Genomic DNA, 15996 nt, shown 5'->3' with positions numbered 1-15996 from the left:
TGTCAGTATTGTGCTACAGGAGCAACGGTTCCCATCCGGTGGGTTCGCGGAACCATTGAAGAATTTTATTTTTACTTGATCAATATCAATTTTTAGTGCGATTTCTAGTTCGTAGTGCATAGCTGAATCCCTAGTGAAATTTTGATTATTATTATTACAGATTGTTAGCAAATTCCATGTTTTAAAAGATTTACATCAAGAATAACGATGAGATATTAGAATAATTTATGGGGAGTTTTTTGGTGGACTATAGATTTTTTTTGACATTTTTAATTCGAAAATATTTGAAGAGGTAAATCATTTTTTTTTTATCTAGTTCGTTTATTTGAGGCTCAATCGCGTTTGAAGCTTTGCGGAACCGAAATTCATTTTTTCTATTATTTACAATTTATTAATTTTGCAGTACTAAAATTATCATCCCGTACGGAGCCCGGGTACTCGTGGCAACTCGAGGTTAATGGTCACATTTTTTTGAAAGGAAGGACATGTAAGGATTGGGTTTAGGGTTCCGGAAGGTATATCGTGGTAGCTCGATTATCGTGTCATGGCATTGGTACCCATTTATTGCCGATATTCGTCTGCCGGATGGCCAGGATCCTCAATTTAACACAAAAGGGGACAAAACACAGAAAAAAAACTGGAGAACACAAGAGAATTAAACTTTTATACTTCACAAGCGTAGGAAATCGTACATAGCGACCATATAAATGGAATCACAGATGAATATGGAGGCTTCCATATCCGGGCATTGCCAAACTGATCGATGTAATCATAACCGGAACCACACATTTGTAACTGGTTGCTCACCGCGAGGTTGATCCTGTGCAAATGTGCATCTTGCGAGTTATGGTTAGACATAAGTCTTGATATCACGCGAATGAAATCTCGACTTACGTCCAAACTTTTCCACCAGGCTCGCAAGGAAACTCTAGGAATAATGGAATGTACCACCGTCCCAGTTGGCCATTTAGCCAAACGCTTTGCCAACCGTAAAGAGAACTTTGTCGTACTGAATGAAAAAAATCATCGTGCGAAATTCGTCTATTACAAATCTCACCTTCCTCAGCGTCAACCTTTGCGAGAGAGTCCGCCTTCTCATTGCCATAAATTAAGCATTGTGAAGGGACCCATACAAAGATAATCTTTCGACCAGTGCACACATCTGCACTCCCATTTTTATAAGAAAGTAAGATGCATGCTTTACAGGTTTCATTGATCGAAGCGCCTCAATAGCACTAAGGCTATCCGAGAAGATGAAGGAGTGGTCTGCGGGCATGTTGGAGATTATCTCCATAGCAAAATTGCTTGCTGCCAGCTCAGCAACATAAACCGTACAAGGTTCCTGAAGCTTTCGGAAGGCGGAAGACACCTAAGCCAGTGGATCCATTGATACCGGAACCGTCAAAATGTTGAAAATACGTGGAATAGTTATGCATCGAAGGTGATCTGGGATTCCGTGAGTAGTTTGTTTCATTGACAGATCGTATTCAACAGAGAAACTGTCATTGGTGAAGCGTACACGTGGAGGGTTACATATAACATGGAGGGCCAATGTCAGAACAAATGTAGTAGGGTTTCGTTCTACTTCGTCGTAAGAGCTACTATTCGTCGTATCAAACTTAAAATGTTCCACTACGGCGGGTATTCCAACTTACCTGCAACATAGATTCATTTTCCGAATGTAATTTTGTGAAAGCTTTTATGATTCGTCCACCTGTACACCAAAAATGCAATGAAACTACTGTATTTCGATAAATAACTTCAGTTCAATTATCCACTTTTCACTTTTTCACCAAAATCGCATGGACGAACACGATTTGAGAGAAATGCTTAGCGATCGACATCAGTCACACCACTTTCGAACACAAGTTTCTTCCCGCCCCCGTGGGTGACTTACTTCGCCGGGCACTTATTTTCACTTTGGAAAACCTTCGTACTTCTTCACTGAAGGATTTCATTCCAATCACACGCCGTAAAACTTCAATAAATCACCAAACTTTACGAAATTTCCTCAACCGCCGCGTATAATTGTGAATGTAAACAAAGTTCAATCCGTCGTACTGAGAAAAAAAAGCTTGTGCGCATCAATGTGTGCGCGTCGCTCGACGTAAAAATACGGTTCCTTTGATTGTGTTGTTTTCGCTGTACTGTGAGCAAATGCCATAATTGTACGGTCAAAAGGAATTGTGTTCATATGTTTGGGCTGAATTTTGATGATGAACAATTAATTTTAAAGGAAATTAGTATATTCCATCATGCTGAAGGAATGGAGGGAGATGCCCGCAGATCTATATATTCTAGTAAAACATTTTATTATAGCGTTGATATATTGTGTTTTAACCACTCAATAAATCACAGTGAGCCGTAAGTTGTGGGACGAATCTGGAAACGGATTGCGACGGAGTTGAAAACGATACGACGTATTGAGAATACGATAAGATGCATTTTATTTGCATTATTTCCTAAAACAGATCAAGATTTATCAAAATGTTATTGTACAATGCTAAAGCCGTTTTAGAAAGAATTGTTTGGCATCGGTTTGTGTCAGCATCATTCTCTGCAATACTGGGAAAATTGCAGTTTTCACTGATCAATGCTTAATACGATGGATACTAGCACATCACCCTAGAGATAAATTCTCATGAATTTTGACTGCGTATTCAGTTTGAGAATTTTTGATACCGAGTGTGTTGCTCACTCCGCACTTAATAAGTATTCTTAGCGAGAGCACCCAGAATCGGTTCTTTAGTGATAAAACCCCTGCCAGAACCTCAAAGCTCACATTATGTGTCGAGTACATACATCCTAAGGCGATAAGTACGCAAACAACGATATTGAATTCGATCCAATTTAATCAGGTGGCAGTTTGCTGCTGAGAGAAAGCAGAAATAGCCATATTCTACAAGAGGGAGAATAGTTGTTTTATGGAGTTTTATGAAGTCTAATGGAAACAATGTTGTGCTCCATGAATGAGTTGAACAGGTCAAGTAACCGTCTTTTAGTGAATGGTCTGTCCAAAGAATCGTCTCTTGGAGTTTCCTAGAAAGGCGGATGAGCTGGAAGGGCTGGAACTGACCATTTTAGCGAATATCCTACGATTGGAGTATTCATCACTCTCATTTGAAGATGAGCAGTTTCGCATGTTGCGAGCCACTCTCTAAAGTGTCGTAAGATTCTTCAGCTCTCTGTCGAGCTTCGAGTACTCCAAATAAAATTCTGAGGTATAGTATCTACGAAAATTTAAAACTTTTCGCATTAGATTTTTCTTGATACAACTGAGTGCATTCATCATCCCAACCGGGTGAGGTAAATCATTAGCAGATTGGTCCTAATGCTCCAAAAGGTACCTCGTTGATAAAAGTCTTGTGTTAAAAACAGATTTCTTTGCATGGTTCTCGGTAAACTCTTGATCCTATCTTTGAATGATTCTTCTTCTTCTTGGTATTACGTCCTCACAGGGACAGAGCCTGCTTCTCAGCTGACCCTAGTAGCACACATGTTATAATCGAGGCAGAATAACTCTTATATGTTCTGGTCATATAAGAGTTATTCTGCATCAATTATAACAAGTGTGCTTCTCAGGTAGTGTTCTTATAAGCAGTTCCACAATTATTAACTGTGAGCTTTCTTTGACAAATTTGCCATTTCTGAATTCGTGTATCGTGTGACAGGTACGATGATACTCTATGCCCAGGGATGTCAAGGAAATTTCCATTACGAAAAAAAGCCCTTTGAATGATGTCTAAGACTATCATTGGGGGATACCTGTACTTATATCAGGAAGATTCCTGGGGTGGCAATATCTCAAAGGTCGAAGGATTACTGGTAATATGGGTAATCATATCTTTGGTAAGTTATTGCTTGAAATAGTGGGCTTCGAGGTAGTACGGTTATTGTCGTCGAATCCGTTAAGTATTCGCTGAGTGGTGAGAGTTTTAGTATTTTTGCTTTCACTCGGACCTATATGGGTTGACTGAAGAAAAAACGTTCAGAATCCTAAACCTCAACGAATAACTAACTTCCCGTGAAATATTCTCGATTTGACTGTCATCCAACTATCACTTCGAACTCATCACCTTGACATAATTGACGTCAATCAACCAAACCCTTCAGATACTCACTGAGTGTTAGAATTCAACCTAAATCATACCCAACACATCAGCAATCAACGGTGTGAAATATCTCGACCTGTCATCTCAGGTTCCTGAGGACATTCATCAAAAGATGGAATCCAACCAATTAACATAACTGCTAGCTAACGGCGCTTGCTGTGCAAATTTATTGCAATTCAAGAGTAGCTCTGGATTATGCACGGTTGGGATGCGCTCGGACAAGAGCGACAAAGTGTCACACGGGACGGGTTTTACGATTTTACACCGTAATGGATAGATAAATTATGTTATAGTGGACGACGTTTAAGCATGTTAGCCTCAAAAGATTTGCTTTTTCTATTACAGATTTATAGAGGGAAATTCGTTCCATTCAGAGTATCTACGTCAATTTAAAAAAATCGAATGAGACTAATAAATCAAAAACACATCCCACTGGTTACCACCGGAGACGAATTGATTAAGTCATAAGAACACGCCTTCGGCAGCCAATATAATCCACAATTTGTCCCATCCAACGCATTTTCACACCAAACATCCAACGCGGCGCATGCAGACAAAATTGCAACGATCGACCGTTGAACGGCTAGCTTGGAGCATGGAGCGTATATTTAAAACCCACGCGTAGTAAGATTAAACAGCGCGATCGGTGGTTGTTCGTTGTGCGGTAGTCACATTAAACAAACATTTATATTACTTACAGCAGCCTCCCGTTTCGGATTTATGATCGGTTTAACTCATTTTGGCTTTTCAATTTCTAGAGCGGCGAACGACTGTACATCAAAGTTGCAGATCTGCTACCAAAGTTCACATTCCTCGGGCCGAGCCTGGACGAGGCGTTGAATCTGCAGCGGCAACACGAGGAACTGCTCCGCCAGATTCAGGTTTGATGCTTGTAGTTTTATGTTTCCAGCTTCACATATTAACTGAATTTCTCTTTCTGTTCTAGAATCTACCCACTCCGCTGGAAGAGTTCTATCACAAAGTGCAGGAAAAGATGGCAGCCAACGAGCGGCCCGATCCAGTTCTGATCGAAGAAATGGCCGCCTCCCTGGGAGCTGTCTGGCAGGACATTAAGAAGATGCTCCAAGAACGGCGAGACATTATCCTGCTGAATGTGAATTTCTTCGAGCGACTCGGAGAATGCTACGGTAAAATGAGCTCCCTGGAAGTGGCCTGCAACGACACAATGATCCCGATCGAAATCGAAGCCGTCCGAGAGTTCGTTGAATCCTTCAAAATCCTGCGAACGGAAATGCTTGCGTCCATTTCCGCCGCCCTCAAAGTTGGCAACCAAATGCTTGATAAATTGCGAGAGCTGGCCAACATTGGAACGTTCGACTCCCGTCCAAACCACATCAAACAAGACGCTCTCCTTGCGATCGCCCAAGTTGAACGATGGCTAGAAGATCTTTCAAATCGACGAAACAGTCTCGAACAGGCTTGGCAATCGCGTAAAACGCAACTAGAGCAATGCCTAACCCTGGCGATCCTCGCTAAAGAACTTTCAGACATCGAGTACAGCCTCAACGCCACAAAGAATTCAAACTTCAGTTCCTTCACCCTTGGCGATTCCGCAGATCAAGCACGAGACTTGCTCCAGACCTATCAGAACGTTAAGCCGGAAGCACTACTACTTCGAGACAAATCGCTCAAAATCACCAAAGCCACAGAAGAGCTCGTTTCGACGGGTTGTTTCGCTGGGGATGAAGCATGCGCTAAGGCCTACAGTATCCTGGCGACATGCACGGAATTCGTCGACGAAGTCGACCACCGCGAAGCTCTGCTCTCCCAATCCCGTGAATTCTTCGGCCGCGCAGAAAATCTCCTCACCAAACTGTCTCAAATCGAAATCGAGCTCAGCAACCTTCAGCTCCGCCCAAGCTCGCCATCACCTTTGCTTCTTCAGCACAAGGTCCTTCAAGAGGTCACGACCACCATCAGCGACATCCTTCAGGCGGGATATTCCCTGATCGATGACGTCGGCCGAACCAAACCGGAAGTGGCCGGCGTTCAGGCCATGGTCGAGCGGATAGAGCAAAAGAAGCTCGCATTCGAGCAGTACTGTCTGCGCTCGAGCGAGGAGAGTTTGCGACTGACGGAAGCGTTCAACGAATTCCTGGAGCGGTACAACCAACTGTTCCAGTGGCTGGACGATGCCAGGAGGGATCGGCTCGAACAGGCGATGGATATTCACAGGATGGGGGACAACCTGGCCGAGGCGAAGGAATGTTTGTTGCTGCATCATCAGCTTCTGAATGACCTGGAGGTGAGTAATAGAACTGATGGATATGCATGAAACCGCTAAGTCAAAGGTCCGGTGCTTTAAAAGATAGTCTGCATGGCCCATGAAATTAAAACATATACGTCTCAAGAGAAATTCCTCCGCTGATGTCATAAAGATTGAAAATAACAATTTCATAACTGACAGCTTTCGCTCCAAAGTGTCAATTTTTTCCGATACCAATCTTTCCAAGGATTTATCAGGAACTCCTTTAGCTATTCTGTGATAAATTTTAGGAAACTCTCCACAACATTTTGCAAAAATCGTCAAAATAGGAGATTCTCCAGAAATTTTAACAGAATTTCCTCCAAGGACTTACTGGGATTTATTGGAGGGTTCATTCAAGATTTTAAAAATATCTACAGTGACATCACTAATCGCCACCATTCTCTTTTCTCATTTTTTCATAGAATTCCTCTATGTATTCTTCCAGGTATTCCGTCGGAGCTTCTCCAATATTTCGACAGAAATTTCTTCAGCTATTCGTCTAGGAGTTATTTAATAAATTTTATCAGGAATTGCGGTAGGAATGCCACAATGATTTCCGCCAGAGACTCCTTAAGGAAACCCTCCCAGGATTCTAGAAGAACTTTCATCACCTACAGAATCCTTATGGATTCCAACAGTAGTTGCTTGAGGAATTCCACCAGGAATCAATACAGTGATTCCACTATGAATTCCTACAGGGATTTTACTAGGAGTGCATACAAGAATTCCACCTACAGTTCTTTGTAGAATCTATTTGGGGGACAATTTCTGGAAAATGGTGTGGAGTAATTCTTGAACGAATTTCTCATTGAAAACACTCATTGAGAAATCCTAAAAAATAAGCCAACAGGAAATTTTTTAGGAACACATAATTAAACAACTTACAATAAATAAAAAGAATCATACAGATTTACTGCTATACAATTTAACATAGGTAGAATTCGAATAATTAAAAGAAGCGTCATTTGACTGTTTTTGCGTATTTTAAAGGATCCCGAGTATTCCCGGAAAATTTAAATTTTATTTTTATTAAATTGGAAACCCTACTTGGTGTGATTCCTAAATAAATCACTGAAGAAATTCTTATGAATATATAAAAAAAAAGACACGGACACCGTCTTCAGCCATTTAGCTGCACAGACTGTAACTTAACACTAGACAACGAACAAGCATGCTCCAGAGGCACAGCCGTGAAACATTCCTGACGAAAAGCTTCAATGGCTGAAGCGGGAATCGAACCCACACCTTATGACACGATGCGCCTAAATGCCTGACGACACTAACCGCACGGCCACGTGGTCTACAAATATACCTGGAGGAATTGCTGGAGGAATTCCAGGATGCATCCCTGAGGTGTTCTTTAAGAAATTTCAACTTGCTGAAGGAATGCTTGGAGTCTCTAAATTAATTTTCAAAGATATGGGGGAGGTATTCCTGTTGAATTACCTGAAGGACTTCTTGGAGATATTCCAGATATCCCTAGAGAAACTCTTAACCTTTCGGTAGTCGCGCGATTTTTTGTAACGCGAGTAGTCGCGCGTTGTACTTTGTACAACACCCTTGGTTTTGCGAATATCTCAGGAGTCTGACCACTTAGATAGATGACGTCTTCGGCAAAATTGATCAGTAGCTTATGGGGTATCATTATTATAGCCAAGAAATAAGAGATTTTGCCACTAGGCGGCGCTAGTGACCATTAAGCTTTTGTTTCTCAGATCTCATGATCCTGACCACTTAGAAAGATGGCGTCTTCGGCGAAGTTGTTCGGTAACTGAAGGACTATAATTGTTTGAGCTAGTTGATTCAAAATGTTGCCACTAGGCGGCGCTAGTGAGCATAAAACATTTGTTTCGCAAATACCTCAGGAGCCTGATCACTTACAAAGATGGTGTCTTCGGCAGAGTTGTTCAGTAGCTCAAATTCTTTCTTTATTTAATCCTTGAAGTTAGAGATTTATTTAAATAATGATAGTCCCTGAGCTTCTGAATAACTTTGCCAAAGGTGCCTGTCTAAAAGGTCAAGATCCTGCAGTATCCGCCGAACAAAAATTTCATGCTCACTAGCGCCGCCTGATGGCAAAATATCGTATTTCTTGGTTCAAATAATGATAGCCCTTGGGCTACCAAACTACTTTGCCGAAGACACCATCTTTCTAACTGGTCAGGCTCCTGAGATATCTGCAAACAAAAGTTTCTTGCTCACTAGCGCCGCTTAGTGGCAAAATTTTGAATCAACAAGCTCGAAAAATGATAGGCCTTAACTTACTAAACAACTTTGCCGAAGACGACATCTTTCTAAATGGTCAGAAACCTGTAAAATCTGCAAAACAAAAGTAAAACTTCCATGCCAACTAGTGCCACCTAGCGGTTAAATTCCGAATTAAATGAGGTACCATCAGATAGCGCTTCACCTCCAGAACAACTTTACTAAAGACCCCAAGTTTCTATATTATCTGGATTTCGAGATATGACGATTTCAAACTGTGGTTTCCTCGAACCGTACATAGTGCGTTCATTATTATGCGACTTCCATGTACATTTGTTGATTTTACCGTATTATAGAGGGTCATACTGTAAATAAAAACTGTCGAGTATTGTTCTTAAGAAGATTCTTGAGAAATACATTTTGGTTTGGTGTCGATAGATATCTTTGTTGTAAAATGATAGCATATAAATCACAACTGTTGTACAAAGTACAACAGCGTGACAGCCCGAAGGTTAAGAAAATTGTGTAACAATCTGCTGTTGATTCTTCTGGAAAAGTTAAGGAGATTACATCCCAGAAAAATTGGTAATAGAATTCCTGGTGATACCCTTGTAGAAATAACTGAAGGAACTTCTGAAGAACCTCTGCCAAAAAGAAATCCTCGAAGAGTCCGTGTAGGAGTTCTTGGCGGAGTTACTGGAGGAATCCTTAGAGCAGGGCTGCCCAACCTTTTTGGCTCTTTTTCGACATAAATGGATGGTGCGTTCACAAAAATAGACCGATATGAACCAAATTAGTCTCAAATGAAAGCTTGGTAGTATATTTGTCTAATCCATGCTGGAAATTTAAAATTTATATCAACCTCTTTGCTACCGATGCAATTAAGTCCAAAAAATGACTGATTTTTACCTTTGCTTGCATCGCTAGCGAAGAGTTTGATATAAATTTAAAATTTTCAACATGGATTAGACAGATATACTACAATGCTTTCATTTGAGACTAATTTTGTTCATATTGGTCTATTTTTGCGAACGCACCAACCATTTATGTCGAAAAAGAGCCAAAAAGGTTGGGCAGGCCTGCCTTAGAGAAACTCTTGTTAAAATTAAAAATTTTCAGGTGAAATCCTTGGAAGAATTATTTTAGGCATCCCAGTAGGAATTCCTGGTGATCATTGGAAACATCTTTTGAAATATCAAAGGTTCTTTTAAGGAATCTCTACCATAATTTCTGTAAAATTTCTGAAGAAAATACTTCAAGAATTTCTAGAAAATTTTATAAAGTAAATTATATGAAGAGTTTCCTAAAAAAAAAATCCTGTCGAAATACCTAGAGGGATTCGTTGAAAAAAACTCTGGAATATTATTAGAGAAATCTCTGTTTTTTTTTTGCTCAGAAATTCCAGGTTTAGGTTCGGAGGGATTCCTAGAGAAATCCCTTAAGTAATCCCTGATAAAGATCGTGGATAATCTTTCTGGAGGAATCCCTGAAAAAAAGTATATTATTTCCTAAAAAACAATTGCACACCTCGCGGCGTCATTTGATTATTATTTCACTATACTATACGCAAACCACTCCTTGAAGAAGCATTCCAATGCTCCGTATCGTTGGCGCAATCGCACTGGAACAAATTTACATTTCACCCACGTAACTTTCTCTCTTTCATTACTCTTGTTTGAATTAATTAACTCATTACACGTGGTAAAGATAGACAAATTATGGACGAAATAATGAAAAAAAATCCACATGCTCGGCTAGGATTTGAACCCAAGACTCTTGTATGCTAGACGAGCGCTTTACCAACTAAGCTACCGAGCCACTTGGTGACCCAATAACTGAGTTGGTTACAAGTTTAGAATTCAAATCCCTACAGACCACGCGGACTCCTTTCATAACCCATATCCATCCATCCGATGTGGGGTATTTAGAGGTGCGGGCGAACATCAAATCAGTATTTGTGATAACATCAGTTTTGAAGTCGTAGTTGTGCAATGCCAACTTCGGCGAGCCGAAAGTTCACGAAGCAGCCGAAGATGACGTCACGTTGAGAAAACCGCGAACAAAATTTTTCGCAACCTTGTCGTCACCATCAGCTGATCGTTTGTTTACATCTTTTTCGTGACTAATACAAGCAAACACATACTAAGAGCCGGACCTGTTATATATGACATTGCCATCCATCTCATGTTCCTACACACGCGGAGAGAGCGAGTGCGATTTATTTGGTGTTGCAACTGTTTGCCTATCGTAGCTACATGGCTTCCACAACAACTTTATGGAAGAGTAAAGAGTAAAGATGTGGGAAGGCTATCAACGTGTCGTTCTCACTCAAGTGACGACATGACTACTACAGAGCGGCAGTAACACTCTAATATAAATTGACGCTTATATTGAGCTGTTCGGTAATCCAATCCGCATGGTTAATAAATTAATTAACTCATTACGCATTCAGGGGATCAACAGTCAATCAAAAACAAATACAGTTGAAAATTTTTTTCTATCGTGGTCACACAAACTAAATTCAATAGCAGAGAACACTCCAAATATGGGTAATGTTGGTGCAACAAGATTTGTGAAGCGGGTGTGGAAACATAAATTGGTTTGACTAACGTCTGAGCATCTGTGGGCTGCATAAAGGCCTTGTGTATTGCGTATCTTTGCACAAGGACCTATTTTATATTGAGAGGCTTTCTCTTTAATCAATAACCAAACCACATTTACCTCTTCTGTTGACTTTGGATATGGGAATCGAACCCAGACACCTTCAGCACGGCTTTGCTTTGTAGCCGTGGACTCTAATCACTCGACTAAGGAAGGCCCATCGAATACCTCATCCATCACTAACAAAACAACCCTACTTCCAAGATAGCTGTGGGAAATGTAAGATTTTTTTTGAAGTGTATATTACATCAGTTGGTCATGAAGCTCAGCTGAGCAACCCAATAATAGCTACCTACAATCAGATAATGATCCAAGATATTCGGAACTCGAGGAGTCGCTTCAATTTCGAAGGTTCGGAAGAAATTTTCTTTTCCTTTTTGCACTTTTGTGTAGGTGATCACTATTTTGGCAACTTGATTTAGGCATTCTCTGTTGTCCTTACGCACACTATCGTTGAACACATCCTTCAGATGATTGGGCTTATCGTTTGCAGGCGCGAAGATGTTGATCAAGCCGTAGGTAATTGAAAAATATGCTCGTCATTTTCAAAACTCAGAAGCGCCACGTTCAGCTGTGTCGTTTCCATTGAAGGTGATGTGGTACTTGAATTATGTGTTGTTCATCAAAAGTTTAGTTTATATAGTTTCAAATTCTTTTGGGCAAGCTTTTATAGTGAGGTGTCGCGAGATACTACTGGTGATAAATTCAAGCTTTATCAAGGTGAAGAAATCTTTGAACAACCGATCTACCGTTGGACTCCACTCAACATCTCAACATCTCGAATTTGGCCACTTCCCCGGAGACTCTTGGATTCTGCTAGTTATCGAAATGTCTCTGTAGCTATCGCTATGCAAAACCATGATGGTTTCGCTAAAGCATGATACGGAATCGAGACCTCATAGCATAGCATAGCATAGACTGACTGTACATGTCAATGGTTGCTACTCTGTGATTGATCGGGACTGGTAAGAATTGCACTACAATCCAAATGAATAAGGGATGGGAGTTTCCACTTACTCTCGAAGTGCAATTTTAGCAGATCTAATATTATTGATCAATAAGGCTGATACAAATATTAATTTTCTTTTATGTCCGAGATCACTTGGAAGGTACGAGGGGGGGATAAAAATAAATAGAGAACAAAAAAAATGAAAAAAAAAGTTTTTTTTTAGAATTTTTTATTTTTAACGATTGTTGTAAAACTTTTGAGTTCTGTTTGATCTTTCGACCTTGACACTTGCTTTTGCCGGGGCGAGCGACGAGGGCAGGATCAAACATGTCGCGCGTCGGTCTCGTAAGTGAAAAAGTGGCGTGATCGATGAGTTCGGTTGAAGAAAGTAAAAAAGTACCGCGATCGGTTAGTTCTGTTTGATCTTTCGACCTTGACACTTGCTTTTGCCGGGGCGAGCGGCGAGGGCAGGATCAAACATGTCGCGCGTCGGTCTCGTAAGTGAAAAAGTGGCGTGATCGGTGAGTTCGGTTGAAGAAAGTGAAAAAGTGCCGCGATCGGTTAGTTCTGTTTGATACTTCGACCTTGACACTTGCTTTTCCCGGGGCGAGCGACGAGGGCGGGATCAAACATGTCGCGCGTCGGTCTCGTAAGTGAAAAAGTGGCGTGATCGGTGAGTTCGGTTGAAGAAAGTGAAAAAGTGCCGCGATCGGTTAGTTCTGTTTGATCTTTCGACCTTGACACTTGCTTTTGCCGGGGCGAGCGACGAGGGCAGGATCAAACATGTCGCGCGTTGGTCTAGTAAGTGAAAAAGTGGCGTGATCGGTGAGTTCGGTTGGAGTAACTGAAAAAGTGCCGCGATCGGTTAGTTCTGTTTGATCCTTCGACCTTGACGCTTGCTCCTGGGCAGTGCGTCAAGAAAGCCCGAACGGTTTTTTTTTTTATTCTTTTTGGGTCGCGCGCTTATTTTTTTTTCCTGAGTGCTTTTTTATAGCCGAGCAAACGAGTGAAGCCGAAAGTGGATTGTGGCTGCTCAGTCAAGGATAACGGATCAATTGGTGAGCTCGTTTCATGCTACTATTTCTAATCTATAAAATATGTATGACTGCACATTCAATCGTTACAAAAGTGGGATGTAAATATGATTTTTCAACAAACTATGGATGGTTCGTCACTGTAAGTGTCGACACAAACTCTGATTCATGATTTATTTATGTTTAACATTTTTTTTTTCAGAACACCTCTTATATACCTTTAATTTTGTAATTAAAAAAAACTTTGAATGGTTCGACACTACAAGTGTAGACTTGCGAAAGGTTCACTTTATTCAACAAACTTTGGATGGTTCGCCACTGTAAGTGTCGGCATAAGAATAAGAGTGTTCTATGATGTCCCAACCAATCGAGTTTTTTGTTTCTTTTCAAATGAGTAAAATATAATAACACATGCTTTCGTCCTGACAGCTGTAGGAATGTTACATTTAGGTATTTGTTCAACAAACTTTGAATGGTTCGTCACCTCAAGTGTCGGCATAATTTTCCTCTACATAGAAATTGTTCATATCAAATGAAAATATTATATTTACGTATAAGCATGTATATATCTCACAAATCATTGTTTATCATGGTCTAATCGCTTATCAAAGTGAATCCTATGACCCAACGATCCTCCCCATTAACAAACATCCCTCCCAGTAACCTTTGTGGAGATGCAGAGGCAAACACGGTCTCCAAAAAGCAAAGGTTACACTCTAACATTCCTTCCCCCAATCCCACCTGACTGCAAGGACGTGGCCGGCGCCGTTATTGACCCTGTATAAATAGAGGCACTGAATTATGCACACTGAAGAAGATTATGGCCAATCCCAGCCGAACTTCTAGTTGATTCTTTGTGCATTTTCACTGACTTCGGTCAATCACGGAATAGCAACCATTGATATGTGTAGTCAGTCTAAGCTAAGCTAAGCTTTAACGATTGTTGTAAAACTTTTTTCAATCGTCATCTGAATCATTATTTTACCTGGTTTTTGCTCTGAAAATTAAAAAAACCTAACTGATGTCAAAAAAATGATGAATCTTTTTTTTTTCTCCCCTTCAAAATTTTTGAATTTTTGAAAAGGAAGGGGTGACATAAAAGATAATTAATATTTGTATCAGCCTAACGGCACCGGCCAAGTCATTACTGTCATTTGAGATGGGGAAGGGATGTTAGGGTGTAATGATTGTTGCTTCTAGAGACCGAAAATACCTCTGCATCTCCACAATCACTACGAGAAGTTTGTTTATTGGTGACGGAGGAAAAGATCTGGGAGTCACCTTTGGTCAGTGATGCGATCCATGGACAAGGGGGAAATACAAAGATCCAAATATGCTCTGTGGACAGTTCTGACACTGGGATTACTGACGAAGGGAATTTGCTGAGAACAGTAATAACCACTCCACCGGATCGCTTTTTGTTGCCAATTTATGAATTTTGGTTGCAACAATACGGCGTATAGTTTTCGTCGAATAGCATCCGAAATTCGATAACATCGTCTAGCTACGTTTCAGTGAGTACAAGGACATCGTACGAAGAGCTGTTCACGGCGGTGTAATAGTCATCCAGTTTTGTTCTCAGCCCTCGAACATTTCGATAAATAATGAATGCAGGGATCGGTGTTGAATGACTTTTGCCACACGATAAAAAACTACGAATGTTGGGAAATTCAGGAAGCGAATTGCTAATATCAGATGAATACTTGCCTGCATTTGGAGTTTGGAAGACCCCTCCTCGAACTTCACACACAGAACCAGGATGATTGTGGGTCGCTGGCAGGAGAGGCTCGACTTTGATAAATGATTAGACCATAATGAACAATTATCGTGAGAAATAAACATGCTTATAAACATAATATTTTCAATTGATATTAAAAATTTCCAAGTATGAAAAAATATGTCGACACTTGAAGTGACGAACTATTCAAAGTTTGTTGAACAAATAGCTAAACGTATCATTACTACAACTGGTCGGCGTTAAGTCAGAGGGGACCAAGTACAAAACTTGGGAAAACGGGATTATTCTTTCATTTGATGCGAAATTACCTTGCCTCCATTTCACTCTGATCAGATTTGATAAATCTCGTAAACTGCGAATGCAATGTAATAAATTTACTTTCGATGATCAATAAAAATCGATAAAAGTATGTAGTCAGAGTGGACCAAGTGCTTACTACCATAACAGCAAAAATGATCAGCGGGCTGAGGAACACGAGGAAATTATAAACATTTCAAGAGATTTGTAGGATTTTTCGACATCGAACGATTTTTCTATTCATCCTCCTATATGAATTCATAAACTTTACTTGATTCGATGCATTTGATTTTGGTTTTTGACCATTTATTGTATAGTGATGGGTGGTCAGAAATTGCAACCATTTCTGTGCAGACAAGGCGAACCAAGTGTTGAAAAGCAATAAACTGATTGATTATTGCATTTTTTGAGTCAATTTCAGAGTCCGATAGAAGTTTATGGTAGTTCTATGGTGTATGTAAGGATTGTCCTAGAATCCGCTTATTTGACCAGTAGAGTAAGGTGGGGCAAAAGCTCGATCTTAGTAATAAAATCAAAGATTCCAGGAAAATGATAGCAGTTGAAACAAAACAAATACCATACAGTGAATCTTCAACATATTGGCTATAATTTTGCTGAACAAACTTGTGTCAAAATATTTACCCATTTTTAGTTATAACGGTTTTAAAATTGATTGTCTTAAGCGAATTTTTGCCCGACCGGTGGGGCAAGAGTTCGAATCTAGTGTGGGG

General features: G+C 40.3%; 1 protein-coding gene across 16 annotated transcripts in view; it reads left to right on the top strand.

Moving 5' to 3' along the window:
* LOC5566335 (titin) overlaps positions 1-15996 on the top strand; it is a 446003-nt gene that overhangs the window by 243847 nt on the left and 186160 nt on the right. For 5 of the 16 annotated variants that reach the window (XM_021841045.1, XM_021841042.1, XM_021841043.1 and 2 more), the window contains exons 3-4: positions 4871-4993; positions 5059-6378. The exons of the other annotated variants lie outside the window; for them this stretch is intronic. In XM_021841045.1, the coding sequence (XP_021696737.1) occupies positions 4871-4993; positions 5059-6378 (1443 nt within the window). The remainder of the gene's footprint in view (positions 1-4870; positions 4994-5058; positions 6379-15996) is intronic. 16 annotated transcript variants of the gene reach the window in all.

This window comes from Aedes aegypti, chromosome 2, assembly GCF_002204515.2.
Source record: "Aedes aegypti strain LVP_AGWG chromosome 2, AaegL5.0 Primary Assembly, whole genome shotgun sequence".
NCBI classification, from domain to species: domain Eukaryota; kingdom Metazoa; phylum Arthropoda; class Insecta; order Diptera; family Culicidae; genus Aedes; species Aedes aegypti.
This window is presented reverse-complemented; position numbering and strand designations above follow the sequence as displayed.